At 44.1% G+C, this 19,795-nt stretch overlaps 1 protein-coding gene across 4 annotated transcripts in view; it reads right to left on the minus strand.

The window, feature by feature from the left end:
• CHRNA2 (cholinergic receptor nicotinic alpha 2 subunit) overlaps positions 1-19,795 on the minus strand; it is a 147,073-nt gene that overhangs the window by 36,501 nt on the left and 90,777 nt on the right. For all 4 annotated transcript variants that reach the window (XM_077291780.1, XM_077291784.1, XM_077291782.1 and 1 more), the window contains one exon: positions 11,488-11,532. In XM_077291780.1, the coding sequence (XP_077147895.1) occupies positions 11,488-11,532 (45 nt within the window). The remainder of the gene's footprint in view (positions 1-11,487; positions 11,533-19,795) is intronic.

Consider the following 19,795-nt stretch of genomic DNA (forward strand, 5'->3'; position numbering starts at 1 on the left):
ATATAGCATAATACAATCCTCATAGTCCTCCATATAGCATAATACAATCCTCATAGTGCTCCATATAGTATAATGCACCGCCACAGTCATCCATGTAGTACAATTCACTTCCCATAGTATAATGCACCCCATAGTTCTTCATATAGTATAACGTATTCCCCATAGTCCTCGATACAGTATAATGCAGCCCACATATAGTATAATGCAGCCACCCCAGAGTATAATGCAGCCACCCCAGAGTATAATGCAGCCACCCCAGAGTATAATGCAGCCACCCCAGAGTATAATGCAGCCACCCCACAGAGTATAATGCAGCCACCCCAGAGTATGTAACCCCCATAGAATATAATACAGCCCACCTCCCCATAATATATAATGTAGCCCCCCATAGAATATAACGCAGCCTCCCCCATAGAATATAATATACCCCCACAATAGTATATAACACAGCCACATAGTACATAACATGGCCTCCCCCATAGAATATAATATACTCCCCATAGTATATAGCAAAGCCCGCATATTATATAGCACAAACCGCATAGTATACAGCACAGCCTGCATACTATAGCACAGCTCGCGTAGTAGATAACACAGCCCACACAGCAGTATTCAGCACAGACCACACAGTAGTATACAGCACAGACCACACAGTAGTATACAGCACAGCCCACGTAGAAGTATACAGCACAGTCCACACAGTAGTATACAGCACAGCCCACAGAGTAATATATACAGCACAGCCCACAAAGTAATATATACAGCACAGCCCACAAAGTAATATATACAGCACAGCCCACAGAGAACTATATACAGCACAGCCCACAGAGAACTATATACAGCACAGCCCACAGAGAACTATATAAAGCACAGCCCAGAGTACTATATACAGCACAGCCCAGAGTACTATATAAAGCACAGCCCAGAGAGTACTATATACAGCACAGCCCACAGAGTACTATATACAGCACAGCCCACAGAGTACTATATACAGCACAGCCCACAGAGTACTATACACAGCACAGCCCACAGAGTACTATATACAGCACAGCCCACAGAGTACTATATACAGCACAGGCCACAGAGTACTATATACAGCACAGCCCACAGAGTACTATATACAGCACAGCCCACAGAGAACTATATACAGCACACAGTAGTATACAGCACAGAGCACAGCCCACAGAGAACTATATACAGCCCACAGTAGTATACAGCACAGAGCACAGCCCACAGAGAACTATATACAGCCCACAGCAGTACACAGCACAGAGCACAGCCCACAGAGAACTATATACAGCCCACAGTAGTATACAGCACAGAGCACAGCCCACAGAGAACTATATACAGCCCACAGCAGTATACAGCACAGAGCACAGCCCACAGAGAACTATATACAGCCCACAGTAGTATACAGCACAGAGCACAGCCCACAGAGAACTATATACAGCCCACAGCAGTATACAGCACAGAGCACAGCCCACAGAGAACTATATACAGCCCACAGCAGTATACAGCACAGAGCACAGCCCACAGAGAACTATATACAGCCCACAGCAGTATACAGCACAGAGCACAGCCCACAGAGAACTATATACAGCCCACAGCAGTATACAGCACAGAGCACAGCCCACAGAGAACTATATACAGCCCACAGCAGTATACAGCACAGAGCACAGCCCACAGAGAACTATATACAGCCCACAGCAGTATACAGCACAGAGCACAGCCCACAGAGAACTATATACAGCCCACATCTCTTCTCTTCCTCCCCTCACCTCCTCCGAGAATGGCCCCACAGTCCAGAAGAAAAAAAAACTCTCCTCACCTCTCCTCGTGCCCAGCGTTGCTTCCTGGTTCCTGCTCCTGTCTCAGCAGCTGCAGTCTGCCCGGGACACAGCAGGTGCGCGATGATATGACATCATCGCGCACCCGCAGTGTCAGAGGCAGAGCGGGGAATGATGGGAGAGGAGCGTCTGTAGACGCTCTCTCCTCCATCATTGCATTCAACTGTACCGGCGTCTATACGCCGGTATAGTTGAATGCGACGGCGGGGGCGGCGGATTGAGCGGCCCACCACTGGCACCGGCCCTTCTGGCATTTGCCAGAAGTGCCCTATGGCCAGTCCGGCCCTGGATGCCGGAGTACAGGAGACAAGCAAAAAAGAGTTCTAACAGAAACAGGAGCAAATGTTGTAGTGTAATTTCTGTAACAGTTTATAATTTGCGATAGTTTTAGACATGATTTAGTTATTTGAATTGTTGCTAACTTTCCTCTAAATAAACATCAGAACATCGGAATAACAAAATATTCTGCATCTTTATATTTCCAAAAATAATATCTAAAAGTACTGAAACTTTTATGCATTAATTATACGTAGTAGTAAAAGGAAAACTCTTTGATATCACAAAAACAAGAGATGACTAAAGATTGTAATTGTTATATTGGAATTCAGGAGGTCAAAATCATTGAGAAATGGCTCATTTCATTACTGAACCTGACAACTTTTGAAAATATGTAGCAGCAAATTGCTGAGATAAGAGAAAAAACGTCTACATATGTATCCTCGATGCCTGAGCCAAAAATACACAACACTTCAACCATAAGAAACTTTGTGCAATACGGCTTATCCCCAAAACTGTCCGTGACCACAAATTAAAACTATATGAGACACTCATGATTGGTACAGATGCACAATTAACCTCATCTAATAATAAGTGTGAAGAATTACATTCCCCGCTGACGAGAGTCACAGGATACACAGTAACTATAAATAGTGCAGACGACAAATAGCTCAGCACCAAAAGTCACACAAAAACCGATGTCTCAGGATTTCTATTCTTACCTTTTAGCAGCAATTTCTGCCTAGATGAATGTGCATCTCATTCCTCAAGTCCAATAATAAAACTGAAGAGAAACAAATTCAATGCCACCGGCGTCCAAGAATATGACTGCTCTAAATCAGCTGCCTACGTACAAGAGTTTATATGATTTATTTCACTTCAAGTCTTCAGACCCTTTGCTCAGACACTCATATGTAAGTCCCATGCTTTCCATTTCCTTGTGATCCTCCTTGAGATGGTTCTATTCCATCATTGGAGTCCAGCTGTGGTTAATTACACTGATAGGACTTGATTTGGAAAGGCGCACACCTGTCTATATAAGACCCCACAGCTCACAGTGCATGTCAGACCAAAGGAGAATCATGAGGTCAAAGGAACTGGCCAAGGAGCTCAGAGACAGAATTGTGGCAAGGCTCAGATCTGGCCAAGGTTACAACAGAATGTCTGCAGTACTCAAGGTTCCTAAGAGCACAGTGGCCTCCATAATCCTTCCATGGAAGATGTTTGGGACCACCAGAAGTCTTCCTAGACCTGGCCGTCCAGCCAAACTGAGCAATCGTGGGAGAAGAGCCTTGGTGAGAGAGGTAAAGAAGAACCCCAAGATCACTGTGGCTGAGCGCCAGAGATACAGTAGGGAGATGGGAGAAAGTTCCACAAAGTCAACTATCACTGCAGCCCTCCACCAGTCAGGCCTTTATGGCAGAGTGGCCCAACGGAAGCCTCTCCTCAGTGCAAGACCTATGAAAGCCGCATAGAGTTTGCTAAAAACACATGAAGGACTCCCAGACTATGAGAAATAAGATTCTCTGGTCTGATGAGATGAAGATAGACCTTTTTGGTGATAATTCTACGCGACATGTGTGGAGAAAACCAGGCACTGCTCATCACCTGCCCAATACAATCCCAACAGTGAAACATGGTGGTGGCAGCATCATGCAATGGGGGTGTACTAGTACTGCGTATGTCGTGTCTCCCCCTTTGATGTGGTTTCTGGCGGTGAGCCCACATCAAAGTCGCGACATGTCAGTGGTTTTGTACAGCTGACATGTGCGCGCAATAGCAGCAGGTGGAATCGCGATCCACCTGCCGCTATTAACTAGTTAAGCGCAGACAGCGGCATTTAACTACCGCTTCCGGCCGCGCGGCCGGAAATGATCGCATCGCCGACTCCCGTCACATGATCAGGGGTCAGCGATTCGTCGGCATGACAACCTGAGGTCTCCTTGAGACCTCTATGGTTGTTGATGCCGGCTTGCTGTGAGCGCCACCCTGTGGTCGGCATTCATAGCAAGCCTGTAATTCAGCTACATAGCAGCGATCTGATGATAATATAACTACTAATACTGCCCCAGTTCGGAGGAGCGCAGTAAGTGAGTTTGCTTTTTTGCTTTATGTTAGCACCGCTGTGGCTCATTAGTACAATGTTTGACAGGTTCTTTAGGAGCTTTTTATATGAGACGTCATTTGTGAATGATTATTCATACAACAGATTGTTTATAGAAATCGTTAACAATCGTTACTTATTGATCAAACATCAATCGATTATTAGCTTGCTTGTCACTGGTGGATTTTATGCTCTTAACCAACCTGCTAGAAACCATCCTTTATCCTCAGGACAGTCTCTTCGGTATCACTGTGCCTGGAACAATCACATGTACAAAAACCATCACGTTACAGGGCCTGTCCTGGGTTTATATATTGATGTCCTTTCCCTCAGATTGGTCATCAAAAGGGATGAGTTGACCAATGGAAGTTCATCAAGTATTGAGCGTACTTTAGTCCAAAGTTCGGTTCTGGTAATAAATCTGTACCCAAACTTCATCCCAAAGCCCATAGAAGTCAATGGGGATCTGAACTTTGATGCTGTAAAATGGCTGTAGTAAGGGTCAGGGGGCTTCACAAGTATCTCTCTTCCCTCTATCAGTCTCTCTTCTTCCCTGAACACTGCACATGCAGGGGATCTTCGAAGAGGTAAGTATGAAAAACTTTTTTTTTTTTTTTTTTAAATAAAATGAATTAAAAGGTTGTGGGGGGAGCAAATGATGACGAATTAAGGGTGGGGGACAGCAAATTAGGAATTGAACAGGGGGTGGGGAGAACAAATAATGATGAATTGTGGGTGGGGGAGTAAATGACAAGGTATTGAAACTGGGAGATGGGGACAGTAAATGAGGATGAATTGAGGGTGGGGGAGAGTAAATGATATATTGAGTGTGGGGAAGAGCAGTTGATAATAATTAGAGGGTGGGGGTGGGAGTGAGAGGACATGACAAAATGAACTGGGGCGGAGGAGGACATGTAAATATAATACATCGGGGCAGTGGTAGGCGTTGATGGTGCAGTGACTGGTATTGATTTGGGGGAAAGAGTACAGGAGCTAATTAATTTATATGTTTATTGGGTGGGAAAGTGGCTATGTATAGTTAGTGGGGGCACAATGGTGGATTACAATTTATATTTGGAATGGTGAGTTCCATAACAACTAATTATATATTAATGGTGGGTGCACGTTTGTATTTTGTTTAAATGTGTTCTGGAAGCGATTCTCTAGATAACTGTGTTATTTTCTGCAGAGACAAGTCCTGGTTGGGAGAAGTGATGACGGTCTGTGCTGGATGAAGAAGAAAAACTAAGTTGATTGACTTCAACTAGAGACGTCAATGATGAGTCCGTGTGTTACCTGTACACTTACAATATACAGTTTATACTATATACAGAGGTCCCTTGTGTAACGTCACTGCTGATCTCTGTATTACCTGTACACTATATACAGAGCTTCAGAGCATAATGTCACTAGTGATCACTTTATTACCTGCACACTGACACTATATGCAGAGCTACTGTGTATAATGTCACTGGTGATCACTGTATTACCTGTACACTGACACTAAATACAGATGTCCTGTTTATAATGTCACTGGTGATCCCTGTATTACCTGTACACTATATACAGAGCTTCTGTGTACAATATCCTTGTATTACCTGTACACTATATACAAAACTCCTTAATGTAATTGTTGATCACTGTATTACCTGTACACGGACACTATATACAGAGCTCCAGTGTATAATAGCACTTAGTATTGTGGTTTTTTTACTGGATCAGTATTGTAGTATTCGGTCACTATGTGGTGGTAATATGTTGTCTGGTCATGGTGTGGTGGTATTTGTTCCTTGTATGTGGTATTATTTGGTCACTATGTAGTGGTACTATGTGGTCTGGTCATAGTGCGGCAGTATTTATTCCTTGTATATGGTGTTATTCAGTCACTGTGTGGTGGTATTTGTTCCTTGTATGTGGTATTATTTGGTCACTATATGGTGGTAATATGTGGTCTGGCAGTATTTATCCCGTGTATGTGTTATTAATCACTCACTATGTGGTGGTAATATGTGGTTTGATCATGGTGCAGTAGTACTTGTCCTTTGTGTGTAGTATTATTTGATCACTATGTGGTGGTAATATGTAGTGTGGTCATGGCGTGGTAGTATTTGTCCCTCTTATGTGGTAATATTTGGTCACTATGCGGTAGTAATATGTGGTCTGGTCACAGTGTGGCTGTATTTGTCCTCTGTATATATTATTCAGTCACTATGTCATGCCAATATCTAGTTTGGTCATGATGTGGCAGCATTTGTTTCTTGTTTGTGGTATTATTGGGTCACTATGTTGTGTAATATGTGATCTGGTCATGATGTGGTGGTATTTGTTTCTTGTACGTAGTATTATTCTCTCACTATGTGGTGGTAATATGTGGTCCAACCATGGCATGACGGTATTTGCCTTTGTATGTGGTAATATTTAGTGACTATGTGGTGGCAATATGTGATCTGGTTGTGGTGTGGTGGTATTTGTCCCTTGTATGAGGTATAATTTGGTCATTATATGGTGGTTATATGTGATCTAGCGGTCTTTCTCCCTTGTACATGGTATTATTCAGTCACTATGTGGTGGTAATATGTGGTATGATCATGGTTCGCTGGTATTTGTCCCTTGTATGTGGTATTATTTGGTCACTATGTGGTGATAATATGGGGTCTGGCAGTATTTCTCCCTTGTACATGGTATTATTCACTATGTAGTGGTAATATGTGTTCTGGTCACGATTTGGCAGTATTTGTCCTTTAAAAAGTGATATTATTCAGTCACAATGTCGTGGTAATATGTAGTCTGGTCATGGTGTAGCAGCAATTGTTTCTTGTTTGTGGTATCATTTGGTCACTATATGGTGGTAATATGTGGTTGGACGGCATTTGTCCCTTGTATGTGGTATTATTTGGTCGCTATGTGGTGGTAATATGTGATCTGATCAGATATGGCTGTATTTGTCCCTTGCATGTGGTATTATTTGGTCACTATGTAGTGGCAATATGTTATCTGGTCATGATATGGTGGTATTTGTTTCTTATACGTGGCATTATTGGATGACCATGATATGACAGTATTTGTCTCTTGTATGTGGTACTATTCGTCATTTTAAAAAATATATATGACACATTCCCTTAAGGAATAATAAATAAAAACATACCTAAAAAGAGTGTTGGATATTTTAAGAAATGTTTAATAGGTTAGAGTAAAGTAGGGCTCGGCCAGAAGAGTCTACTTTATCATTGTGGCAGCTGAAAAAATATTTTGACCAAAACAAAAGCTACTGGCTATTTATGTGATATAGTGTTCGATGGGAACTTGTTGTGAATTCCGCTCTTGGGCTCCCTCCGGTGGTTGTAAGTAGCACTTTTGTGAATTCTGCTCTTGGGCTCCCTCCTGTGGTTTTGAGTGGTATAGCTGCTTCTTGGATTTAGCATCAGCAGCTGCTTCCACTGATCGTCTTTCTGGCTCGGCTATTTTAGTCTGCCTTATCCCTCAATCAATGCCAGTTGTCAATTGTTCCTGCTTGGAGCCACTGCTCTTTTGGATTTCCCTGACACTCTGACCAGTTCAGCAAAGATAAGTCCTTGCTTGTTCTTTTGCAGTCCACTTGTTGTGGACTTATTGTTCAGCACATTCTATGTTTTGCTCATTTGTCCAGCTTATCAGTATGGATCTATTTAGCTAAGCTGGAAGCTCTGGGCTGCAGATTTTGCCCTCCACACCTTTAGTCAGGTGTGGAGATTTTTTGCATATCTCTGCGGTGGACTTTTTCTAGTTTTTATTACCGACCGCACAGTGTCCTTTCCTTACTGTCTATCTAGCTAGAAGTGGCCTCCTTTGCTAAATCTTGTTTCATACTACGTATGTCATTTCCTTCTCCTCTCACAGTCAATATTTGTGGGGGGCTGTCCTATCCTTTGGGGATTTTCTCTGAGGCAAGATAGCTTTCCTGTTTCTACCTTTAGGGGTAGCTAGTTCTCCGGCTGTGACGAGGTGTCCAGGGAGTGACAGGAACATCCCACGGCTACTGCTAGTGTTGTGTTAAGATCAGGAACTGCGGTCTGTATAGTTACCACCTGCTCAGAGCTAGTCGCATGTCGCTCCTAAATTACCAGTCCATAACAGGAACTGTTAATGTGTGATTGGTGAGGAAGTGGTGAAGATGAGTTTTTCCAAGAGCGGTCGGTTGGACTGTAGCAGGTTCGAGGGGTGGAGGCTGTGCAGAGTCTCAAGGGGGCTGGAAAATTTTGCCAGTATGGGGCTATGACATTTCTGAGGGCAACCCTGGGTTGGGATCCAATACCTGGTCGGTCCCCTGCTTGCAGCTATCACTGCAATTGTATGTACTCACTAGTCACTACAAAGCCAGTACAGCTCCACACACAAGTAGTGGTCATACTCAGGTACTGCAGCTCAACTATTATTGAATTTAATAGGAGCTGAGCTGTGACATGTCCCTGTAGTACCCAAAGAACAGCAAGAATATTTAAGGAGTCTAACATATTTTATTGAATAGCTCCCCTCTCAGCCAGCCGCCACTGCCAAGGTGCCCATTTCCCTTATACAGGCTTGTAAGCATCTCAGAGATATTCCGTAACTTTCTATAATGGTAACTGTTATGATCCCAGTGGCTGGGGATCACAGAACTACTAGCTAAGTACTAAGTATAGAACAAGCTCTAGGGAGGTGGTAACTGGACTGACCGCAAACCTGATCCTAACCAAACACACTAAAGGTAGCCGGTGAACGTGCCTAAAATCCTGGACGTCTCGACGCAGCCTGAGGAACTAACTACCCCTAAAGAGAAAGCAAGACCTCACTTGCCTCAAGAGAAATAACCCCAAAGATATAGGAAGCCCCCAACAAATAATAACGGTGAGGTAAGGGGAAAAGACACACGTAGGAATGAAAACAGATTCAGCAAATGAGGCCCGCTAAAACTAGATAGCAGAAGACAGATAGAGGACTGTGCGGTCAGCAGAAAACCCTACAAAATATCCACGCTGAGAATTCAAGAAGCCCCACACCAACTAACGGTGTGGGGGGAGAAACTCAGCACCCTAGAGCTACCAGCAAGCAAGGAATAACATATTAGCAAGCTGGACAAGAAACATATAGAACACTGATGATCAAAATATGCACAAACGGAAACTTAGCTTCTCCTGAAGAGACTGGGAGCAAGGTAGTCAGAAGGAATCAGAATAGCACTGAATACATTGACAGCAGGCATTGAACTGAGAGTTCCAGTGAGCTAAATAGGAAACCACCCACACATAACGAGACAGCTGATGCCAGCCACAAACCTGCACAAAGACAGCACTACACAGTACCATCTGTGACCACAAGAGGGAGCCCAGAAATAGAGTTCACAACAGGTAACACCAGGTGTCAGTGGTGTAAAATGTGAGGACAATTGGGGGTTTCCCTGGGCACCAAATTCAATGGTGGTCTCGAATTTCTCCTGCCCCCCCCACTGCTGTTTCATCTTGTAGGCTTGTAGGGGTACAGTGCAAGTTTGAGGACTAAAGAAACCAGGGGCTTCTCTAACATCTTGTCTGTTGTGCAGGCTCCTATACAGGGTACAGAAGTCAGTTTGAGTTTTTGATCCGCTGCGGCGCTCTGTTTAAGCAGCGACAGACTCTCCAGCAGCTCCCTGGCCCATCTATCACTTGCAGCTAGGGATAGGGCTCAGGTTAAGGTGGGTACAAGTGTTAGGTCTTTGATTACGACTAGGGTTGGGGCTAGGAGTAGGGTTGGGTCTATTACTTTGGCTAGGGCTCAGATTAAGATGAGGACGAGGTTTGGATTATGATTAGGACTGGGGTTAGGGTCAGCAATAAAGTTAGGTCTATTACTATAGTTAGGGCTCAGATTAAGTTGAGGACTAGTTTTAGGTCTATGATTACGACTAAGGTTAGGGCTAGCAGTAAACATAGGACTTTTACTATGGTTAGGGGTCAGGCTCAGTTGAGGATTAGAGCTAGCGCTTAGGTTAGGGGGAGGAGTAGGGTTAGGTCTATGATTAGGACGAGGGTTAGCACTTGGGTTTGGGTCTATTACTATAGTTAGGGCTCAGATTAAGTTGAGGACTAGTTTTAGGTCTATGATTATGACTAAGGTTAGGGCTAGCATTAAACATAGGTCTTTTACTATGGTTAGGGGTCAGGCTCAGTTGAGGATTAGAGCTAGCGCTTAGGTTAGGGGGAGGAGTAGGATTAGGTTTATGATTAGGACTAGAGTTAGGCTAGGACTAGGGTTGGGTCTATTAATATGGTTATGGCACAATGATAAGGGTTTGAGTTAACGATGAGGACTAGGATTAAGTATTTGATTAGGACTAGGGTTAGGGCTAGGACTTGGGCTATGTCTAATACTATGGTTAGGTTTTGGGTTAAGACAAGTATGAAGTCTATGATTAAGACTAGGGTGAGGCTTATTATTATAGTTGGGGTTCAAGGTAAGGATGAGGACTAGGGTTTGGTGTATGCTTAGGACTAGGGTTAGGGCTAGGCCTATGGTTTAGTCTATTACTATGTTCATGTCTCTAGTTAAGATCAGGACTAGGCTTAGGTCTATGATTAGAGCTAGGACTGAGGTTAGATCTATTAATATCGTTAGGGCTCAGGTTAAGGTAAGGACTAGGGTTAGAACTAGGTCTAGGGTTAGGGCTAGAATTGAAATTAGGGTTAGGGCTAGACCTATGGGGTTAGGTCTATTACTATGTTCATGTCTCTAGTTAAGGTCAGGACTTGGCTTAGGTCTATGATTAGGACTAAGGATAGATTTTTTAATATGGCTAGGGCTCGGGTTAAGGTAAGGACTAGGGTCAGAAGTAGGTCTAGGGTTAGGGCTAGAACTGAAATTAGGGTTAGGGCTAGGACTGGGTATAGTGTGAGCACTGGGATTAGGGTTATAAATATGGCTAGAGATAGTCCTAGTTTTAGGGATAGGATTAGGTGTAATAAGGTAGTTATATTAAATGGAAAACAAACAATAGAATACAACAATAAAAGTTCAAAACCTCTGGGTAACAATAAGCACATGATAGAACATATATGTAGCAATATTTTTTTTTATAGGGGAGAACAGCTAGTAAAAAAAAACAAAAAAATACAATTAATCTCATTGACAATACAAAATAGAGTCAAGACACATAATATAAATCAGAAGAAAAGATCTGTGACCAACAGCTTGCTGATGGTTTCCAACTACCAACTTAGTTTCTTCTTTACGTGAAAGAGCAAAATGAACTTGAAAAACCACGAGACCTACCTGCTTCAGCCACACGTTAGTCGTCATCATTTGGTTTTTCTCATCCTGCAGAAAAACAAAAATAAAGTCAAGGGACTAAATATGTGACCGGAAATGGCAAACCAGACCCAACGGGGTGACCCATCCAGGTTATCCCATGTGCCAAGCAATGTCCGGGGCTCCATCGTGTGAGTAGATGATGTTCTCTAGATGTAGCGAGATCAAAACTTTACCAGTCATTGGAGGAGAAAAATATAAGAAGGACACCTAAGTGGCTTCCGCTGGGCACAAGCTCGAAATGACTCGTCTGTAAAATAGAGTAGTCCCGCCAAAGATCTCATTACCCGGTGGGTCCGTCTGGCGCCATCAATAAAGAACACAATCCAAAGAAACATAAATATTTATGGACTTAAAATGAAAGAAAAATACCGTTCTGCTCAATATCTCCCAGTGATGATTTGCGATTCTGCTCCACCCGAGCGTGCCGCCATCACATTAATATCAGGTTATTATTATTTATCGGTTCATTAATGTATATGGCGGTATTATGGGAGGACGGAGACTCGCTCTGGGGGTTTGGGAAATAATGCAGAGCCGATGGGATCCTATGTGTCTGGTGAGAATGATGATGTCAGTAATTGGCAGCTAGAGATAATGCAAAGAGGAGAGAAACAGCGGGGACCATAGGGAGGAAATGGCGGATTATCGGATGGTGCGGTATAGACCAGCCCTGTATCTGCGGAAGGTAGAATATCTTGTATCCGATTTACCTAAGTGCTAGTTATGGTATCGGGCTGCGTCTGATAAATAATCAGTCTCTGCAGGAGGGAACGAGACCACGAATGTGTTTCTATCCCAAGATTCCATTATTATATTTGTGCAGGAATCTCCTGGAAATCACTTGCTTCACAGTCAAGATTTGCTGTTTTTCTGTTTTTTTTTAAAGGGTCGGTACAGTTTTTAATTTATTTTTTACCTTATATTATTTGTTACATTTTATTTGTTTTTGATCTACTTGGTAACATTATAGACCTAAGCCTAGACCTCACTTTAACCTTAAGGCTATGTGCACACGTAGGAAAAGAGGTGCAGAATTTTCAGCTGCGGATTTGCCGCGGTTTTTATGTGGATTTTGTGCGGTTTTTATGCGGAATTGATGTGGATTTTGTGCAGATTTTGTGCGGTTTTTGCCACTGCGGAATGTTAACATGGAGGGGTGCAGAAACGCTGCAGATCTGCACAAAAGAAGTGACATGCACTTCTTTGAAATCCGCAGCAATTCCGCACTGCTTTTTCCGCACCATCTGCACAGCTTTTTTTTTTTTTTTTGCATTGAATAACATTGTACTGTACATCACAGTGCGGATCAGCAGCATTTCTGCGCGGAAAAATCTGCTGCGGATCCGCAGCAAATCCGCATCGTGTGCACATAGCCTTACCCAAACCTTAGTAACGAATGAAAGAAGCAGGGAGCTGGGAGTGAGAACATTACAGCCTCTGTCATCTCAGTTGCTGCCTATGCAGAGTGCAGGATCTTGACTGCTGTGCTCTGCATAGATGTAAAAAAAACAAACAGTAGTTTTACTCATTTAGCTTGTCAGGGGGGATCTGACTCCACCACTACAGGAGGAAACAGCAGTGGGGAGCAGGAGAAGTTTCAGACCATCATGCAATATGGTGCCCAGGGGAATCCCTCTCACTAATGCCTGGACTTACCAGTACAGAAAGTTATGAAAAGCTACGAAACACCTATAAGACCATGTCTAATGCATAGCCTAATAGATAACCACATATGGCAGCAACGAGAGCCTTTTTTACACCTCTCACAATCGGTGGGTGGGTGAAGGGTAACAATAGATAGTTACTTCTTTTGTTCTGATCCCTTAGATGCAGGGGAGCTATGGGGATATTATACTATGTTTAGGGAAGCTGTGGGGACATCATAATGTGTATAGGAGAGCTGTGAGAACATCATAATGTGTATAGGAGAGCTGTGAGAACATAATACTATGTTTAGGGGAACTTTGGGGACATCATACTGTGTATAGGGGAGCTGTAGGGATATCATACTGTGTATAGGGGAGCTGCGAGGACATCATACTGTGTATAGGGGAGCTGTAGGGATATCATACTATGTTTAGGGAAGCTGTGGGGACATCATACTATGTTTAGGGGAGCTGTGGGGACATCATACTGTGTATAGGGGAGCTGTGGGGATATCATACTATGTATAGGGGAGCTGTAGGGATATCATACTGTGTATAGGGGAGCTGTGGGGACATCATACTGTATATAGGGGAACTATGAGGATATCATACTGTGTATAGGGGAGCTGTGGGGACATCATACTGTATATAGGGGAACTATGGGGATATCATACTGTGTATAGGGGAGCTGTGGGGACATCATACTGTTTATAGGGGAGCTGTAGGGATATCATACTATGTTTAGGTGAGCTGTGGGGACATCATACTGTTTATAGGGGAACTGTGGGAACATCATACAAGGTATAGGGGAGCTGTGGGGATATCATGCTATGTATAAGGGTGCTGTGGGTACATCATACTGTGTACAGGGGAACTGTGGGGATTTCATACTGATTATAGGGGTGCTGTGGGGACATCATACTGTCTAAAGGAGAGCTGAGGGGGAATCATACTGTGCATAGGGGAGCTGTGAACCCATCATACTGTGTATAGGGGAGCTATGGGGATATCATACTATGTTTAGGGAAGCTGTGGGGACATCATAATGTGTATAGGAGAGCTGTGAGAACATAATACTATGTTTAGGGGAACTTTGGGGATATCATACTGTGTATAGGGGAGCTGCGAGGACATCATACTGTGTATAGGGGAGCTGCGAGGACATCATACTGTGTATAGGGGAGCTGTAGGGATATCATACTATGTTTAGGGGAGCTGTGGGGACATCATACTATGTTTAGGGGAGCTGTGGGGACATCATACTGTGTATAGGGGAGCTGTGGGGATATCATACTATGTATAGGGGAGCTGTAGGGATATCATACTGTGTATAGGGGAGCTGTGGGGACATCATACTGTGTATAGGGGAACTATGGGGATATCATACTATGTTTATGGGAGTTGTGGGGACATCATACTATGCTTAGGGGAGCTGTGGGGACATCATACTGTTTATAGGGGAGCTGTGGGAACATCATACAAGGTATAGGGGAGCTGTGGGGATATCATGCTATGTATAAGGGTGCTGTGGGTACATCATACTGGGTACAGGGGATCTGTGGGAACATCAGACTGTGTATAGGGGAGCTGTGGGGATATCATACTGTATACAGAGGAACTGTGGGGATATCATACTGTGTATAGGGGAGCTGTGGACATATACTGTGTATAGGGGAGCTGTGGACCCATCATATTGTGTATAGGGGAGCAGTGAGAACATCATACAGTGTAAAGTGAGCTCTAGGGATATCCTGCTGTGTATAAAGGAGCTGTGGGTGTATTATACAGTGTATTAGGGAGCTGTGGGGATATCATACTGTGTATAGGGTGCTGTGGACATATACTGTGTATAGGGGAGCTGTGGACCCATCATATTGTGTATAGGGGAGCTGTGAGAACATCATATAGTGTATAAGGGAGCTGTGGGGATATCCTACTGTGTATAAAGGAGCTGTGGGTGTATTATACAGTGTATAAGGGAGCTCTGGGGATATCATGCTATGTATAAGAGAGCTGTGGGTGTATTATACAGTGTATAAGGGAGCTGTGGGGATATCACGCTATGTATAAGAGAGCTGTGGGAGCATTATATTGTGTATAGGGGAGCTGTTGCTATGATCGCGCTGAACACTCACATGGGTAACAGAGGAGGGAAAGAACTACTAAAGACCTCTTCCCAACTAGTCTCTGTACAGACTAGAAAAAGCCCTAGACACACATCTAAGTACACCTCCTCGGACCTGGTTCACTAAAAGGCCATCGGGCATCAAAGAAACCTTGACAAGAAAGGAAGATCAATCTAGGGTTGGCTGAGAAAAGGCACCTTGTAGAAAGCTGTCTTGAGAGCACCTTAAAGGTGTCCATACGAAACCAGGATGCAGAAACCATATACCCTAAGAACTGGACCCGCGGTACCTCAAATTGACACTTCTCGAATTTAGCATATAAATGGTTGTCTCGTAGAATCTGGCCAACCAGCCGGACATGTGTGAGCAGGTACCAGTATTGCAGTAACGGTCTGAGAAAAACAAATGCTATTGGTGTAGGGTGTGTGACACAAAGGAGTTAAAGGGGATGTTTGAGATTTTTAAAATTGAGCTAAGAGCTAGAAAGTTGATTATATAACTGTTCAATCCTTTGCAGCTTTAAGGTCAACGCTACGGAGGTCCCCGTCCGTCTCTTTTTACTTCCTTCAAGTGAAGACATGAGCAAAAAGAGAGACCTCACATCCTGATGTTGTGGTCACTTAGGTGCAGTGGTCACTATTGTATCTAAAAGGATAGAGCCAGAGCGGCATTATCTCTGATCTCAGCCGGTTGTCAATCATATCCGTTGTCCCTTGGGTGATGGTGCAATCACTAGGTTTAGGGTTTGTTGTTGTTCGAGAGCATCCATCCAATGATAATATTTTTTTTTTACAGGCAGTACTATGAAATTAGAGGTTGTCCAACAATTACAAATAATTTGGTTAAAAGTAAGATGGTTTAAAAATAATAATGGTTGGTAGGGGATCAAATACTTATTTCTAACTGCAAAATGCAAATACATTTATATAATTTATAGAATGTGATTTTCTGGATTTTATTTTTGATATTCTATCTCTCAATGTTAAAATTAACCTACCCTTAAAATTATAGATTGTTCATGTCTTTGTCAGTGGGCAAACTTACAAAATCAGCAAGGGATCAAACACTTATTTCCCCCACTGTATATCTTTTGCTCTTTGGTTATTTTCCAGCCGCCGACGAACGTCAGCTCTGACATCCGGTAATGCTCGGTAGTCCCCGCTTTTTCTATTTCCTTAACCATATGAGGCAGCAGTCGCTCAGTCCGGTAATTGATAGATTATATGTGTATTGAGCTGTGTTATGTTAATGACAGAAAATGTACAGATTCAGCACTTAAATGATTTTCAGCGGAGGCACTTAAAGGCACGGTGTCACCATTAATGTGAGGCTAGGGTTGATGTAATGTATGAGTAATAAGAGGGTGGAGGTCAGGATGATAAGCACAGGATTCCATTAATAGAAGTATTGGAAAGAGGAAAGTTGGATAAATCACCATACTAAATCTCTAAGGCTGCTGTATTTAGTGGTTATTATTGACTCTTTACGTACAGTAGGCACTGTTAGTGGGTTATAGACAATGGGGTTTCGGCTGCTCAGATGGTGGTGAGGTGACAGTTCTGGAGGTGGTAGCGACGTCATAGCAGATTGTAGGGTTTTCCAGTTCCGTCTGAAACTTCTGAATGTGGTGGATAATAATCGGACAAGTTGGGGCACAGAATTTCAGAAGAAGTGGGATACTCTTGGAGGCGATTGAGTGAGAACATATGAGCGTGGAGGAGAGAAGAAGGTCTTGGGAGGACCAGAGATTAAGTGTGGGAAGATAACAGGAGATTAATTTGGCGACATACGGAGGAGAAAAGTTATGGATGGCCTTGTAGGTCAGTGTTAGTAGTTTCAACTGGATACAGTGGGGGATCGGGAGCCAGATGGTCAAAGCAGAGGAACAGCGAGTCGGGCAACAGAAGTAAGGATGGACTGAAGAGTTACGAGAGTGTTAGCAGGAAGGCCACAAAAGAGGACATTGCAGAGATGAAGAGGGCATGCACTAACATTTACTGGCAGGAGAGAGCAAGAGCTTGAATGTGTGGTGTGGTGTGAAGGACTCGAGGGTTACTCAGAGGAAGCGGACTTCCGGTACTGGGGAAAGTGATAAATTTGGTAGGGAAGTAAGCTGAGATGGAGGAAAGATGGTGAGTACAATTATGTCCACATCGAGATTTAAGAACTGTGAGGAGAAGAAGGAGGATATTAGTGATAGACATTCTGGGATTTTGGAGAGCAGAGAGGTGAAGTCTGGACCAGGGAAGTAGATCCAAGTGTCATCAGCATAAAAGTGGAAGTGGAAGCCGTGGGACTTTATGAGTTGTCCCAGGCCGAGTGTATAGACGGAGAAGGGTAAAGGTGCTAGGACAGAGCCTTGAGGGTCACTGACAGACAGAGGGCGAGATGAGGAGGTAGTGTGGATGGAAAGGTATGAGAAGATCCAGGATAGGGCAAGGTCTGTGATACTGAGGGAAGAGAGGATCTGTAGTAGGAGGTAGTGGTTAACTGTCGAAGGCAAAGGGCAGGTCTAGAAGGAGGAGTATACTGTAGATAATTGACTGGTGATAAATAAGTCGTTAGCTATTTTGGTCAGGGCAGTTTCGGTGGAGTGGTGGGGATGGAAGCCGGATTGTAGGTTGTCAAGGAGTTAGATGACAGGTTGATAAAAAGTTCAATGTTAACATTTTTGGGTGTATGGTGCGTTTTGTCATAGAGGAAAATTAAAATCCATATGACATCTCCAAGGAGGGGACACATCCACCTCCCACTGAACATATGAGGAAGAGAGAAAAGTACTTAAACCTGGAGAAGAGCTGACACTCCAACCTCCTGTGAAGTGGAACTAATTATAGCTAGGGAGAGAGAAGCTAATTAAAACTGGGGAAATAGAGAGAGAGATGATGCTTCAAACTCCTTCCAGGTGGGAAGGTGTGTCCCACAGCCTGTCAGGGTGGTAGGAAAGGAGTGTCCCTAGCCTGTCAGGGTGAGGGGAAAGGGTTGAGATCTGTTTATGCAGAGGAGGAAAAATGCAGCGTCTTCCTTTGTTCCAGCGAAGGAGCAGAGTGTTCTAGACTTTTCGTCTCTGTTGTTCAGACATGAATATTAGGGTTTTGCATCGATCCAATATTAATGGGATATACACTGCTCAAAAAAATAATGGGAACACAAACAACAGAATATAACTCCAAGTAAATCAAACTTCTATGAAACCAAACTGTCCACTTAGGAAGCAACACTGATTGACAATCAATTTCACATGCTGTTGTGCAAATGGAATAGACGACAGATGGAAATTATTGGCAATTATCAAGACCCCCTCAAGAAAGGAGTGGTTCTGCAGGTGGGGACCACAGACCACATCTCAGTACCAATGCTTTCTGGCTGATGTTTTGGTCACTTTTGAATGTTGGTTGTGCTTTCTCACTCGTGGTAGCATGAGACGGACTCCACAACCCACACAAGTGGCTCAGGTAGTGCAGCTCATCCAAGATGGCACATCAATGCGAGCCGTGGCAAGAAGGTTTGCTGTGTCTGTCAGCTTTGTATCCAGAGGCTGGAGGCGCTACCAGGAGACAGGCCAGTACACCAGGAGATGTGGAGGGGGCCATAGGAGGGCAACAACCCAGCAGCAGGACCGCTATTTCAGCATTTATGCAAGGAGGAACAGGAGGAGCACTGCCAGAGCCCTGCAAAATGACCTCCAGTAGGCCACAAATGTGCATGTGTCTGCACAAACGGTTAGAAACCGACTCCATGAGGATGGTCTGAGTGCCTGACGTCCACAGATGGGGGTTGTGCTCACAGCCCAACACCGTGCAGGATGCTTGGCATTTGCCACAGAACACCAGGATTGGCAAATTCGCCACTGGTGCCCTGTGCTCTTCACAGATGAAAGCAGGTTCACACTGAGCACATGTGACAGACGTGACAGAGTCTGGAGATGCCGTGGAGAGTGATCTGCTGCCTGCAACGTCCTTCAGCATGACCGGTTTGGCAGTGGGTCAGTAATGGTGTTTGGTGACATTTCTTTGGAGGGCTGCATAGCCCTCCATGTGCTCGCCAGAGGTAGCCTGACTGCCATTAGGTACCGAGATGAGATCCTCAGACCCCTTGTGAGACCATATGCTGGTGCGGTTGGCCCTGGGTTCCTCCTAATGCAGGACAATGCCAGACCTCATGTGGCTGGAGTGTGTCAGCAGTTCCTGCAAGATGAAGGCATTGAAGCTATGGACTGGCTCGTCCGTTCCCCAGACCTGAATCCGATTGAGCACATCTGGGATATCGTGTCTTGCTCCATCCACCAACGTCACGTAGCACCAAAGACTGTCCAGGAGTTGGCGGATGCTTTAGTCCAGGTCTGGGAGGAGATCACTCAGGAGACCATCTGCCGCCTCATCAGGAGCATGCCCAGGCATTGTACAGGGAGGTCATACAGGCACGTGGAGGCCACACACAATACTGAGCATATTTTCCTTGTCATGAGACATTTCCACTGAAGTTGGCTCAGCCTGT

This window comes from Ranitomeya variabilis, chromosome 2 (assembly GCF_051348905.1).
Source record: "Ranitomeya variabilis isolate aRanVar5 chromosome 2, aRanVar5.hap1, whole genome shotgun sequence".
Classification (NCBI taxonomy): domain Eukaryota; kingdom Metazoa; phylum Chordata; class Amphibia; order Anura; family Dendrobatidae; genus Ranitomeya; species Ranitomeya variabilis.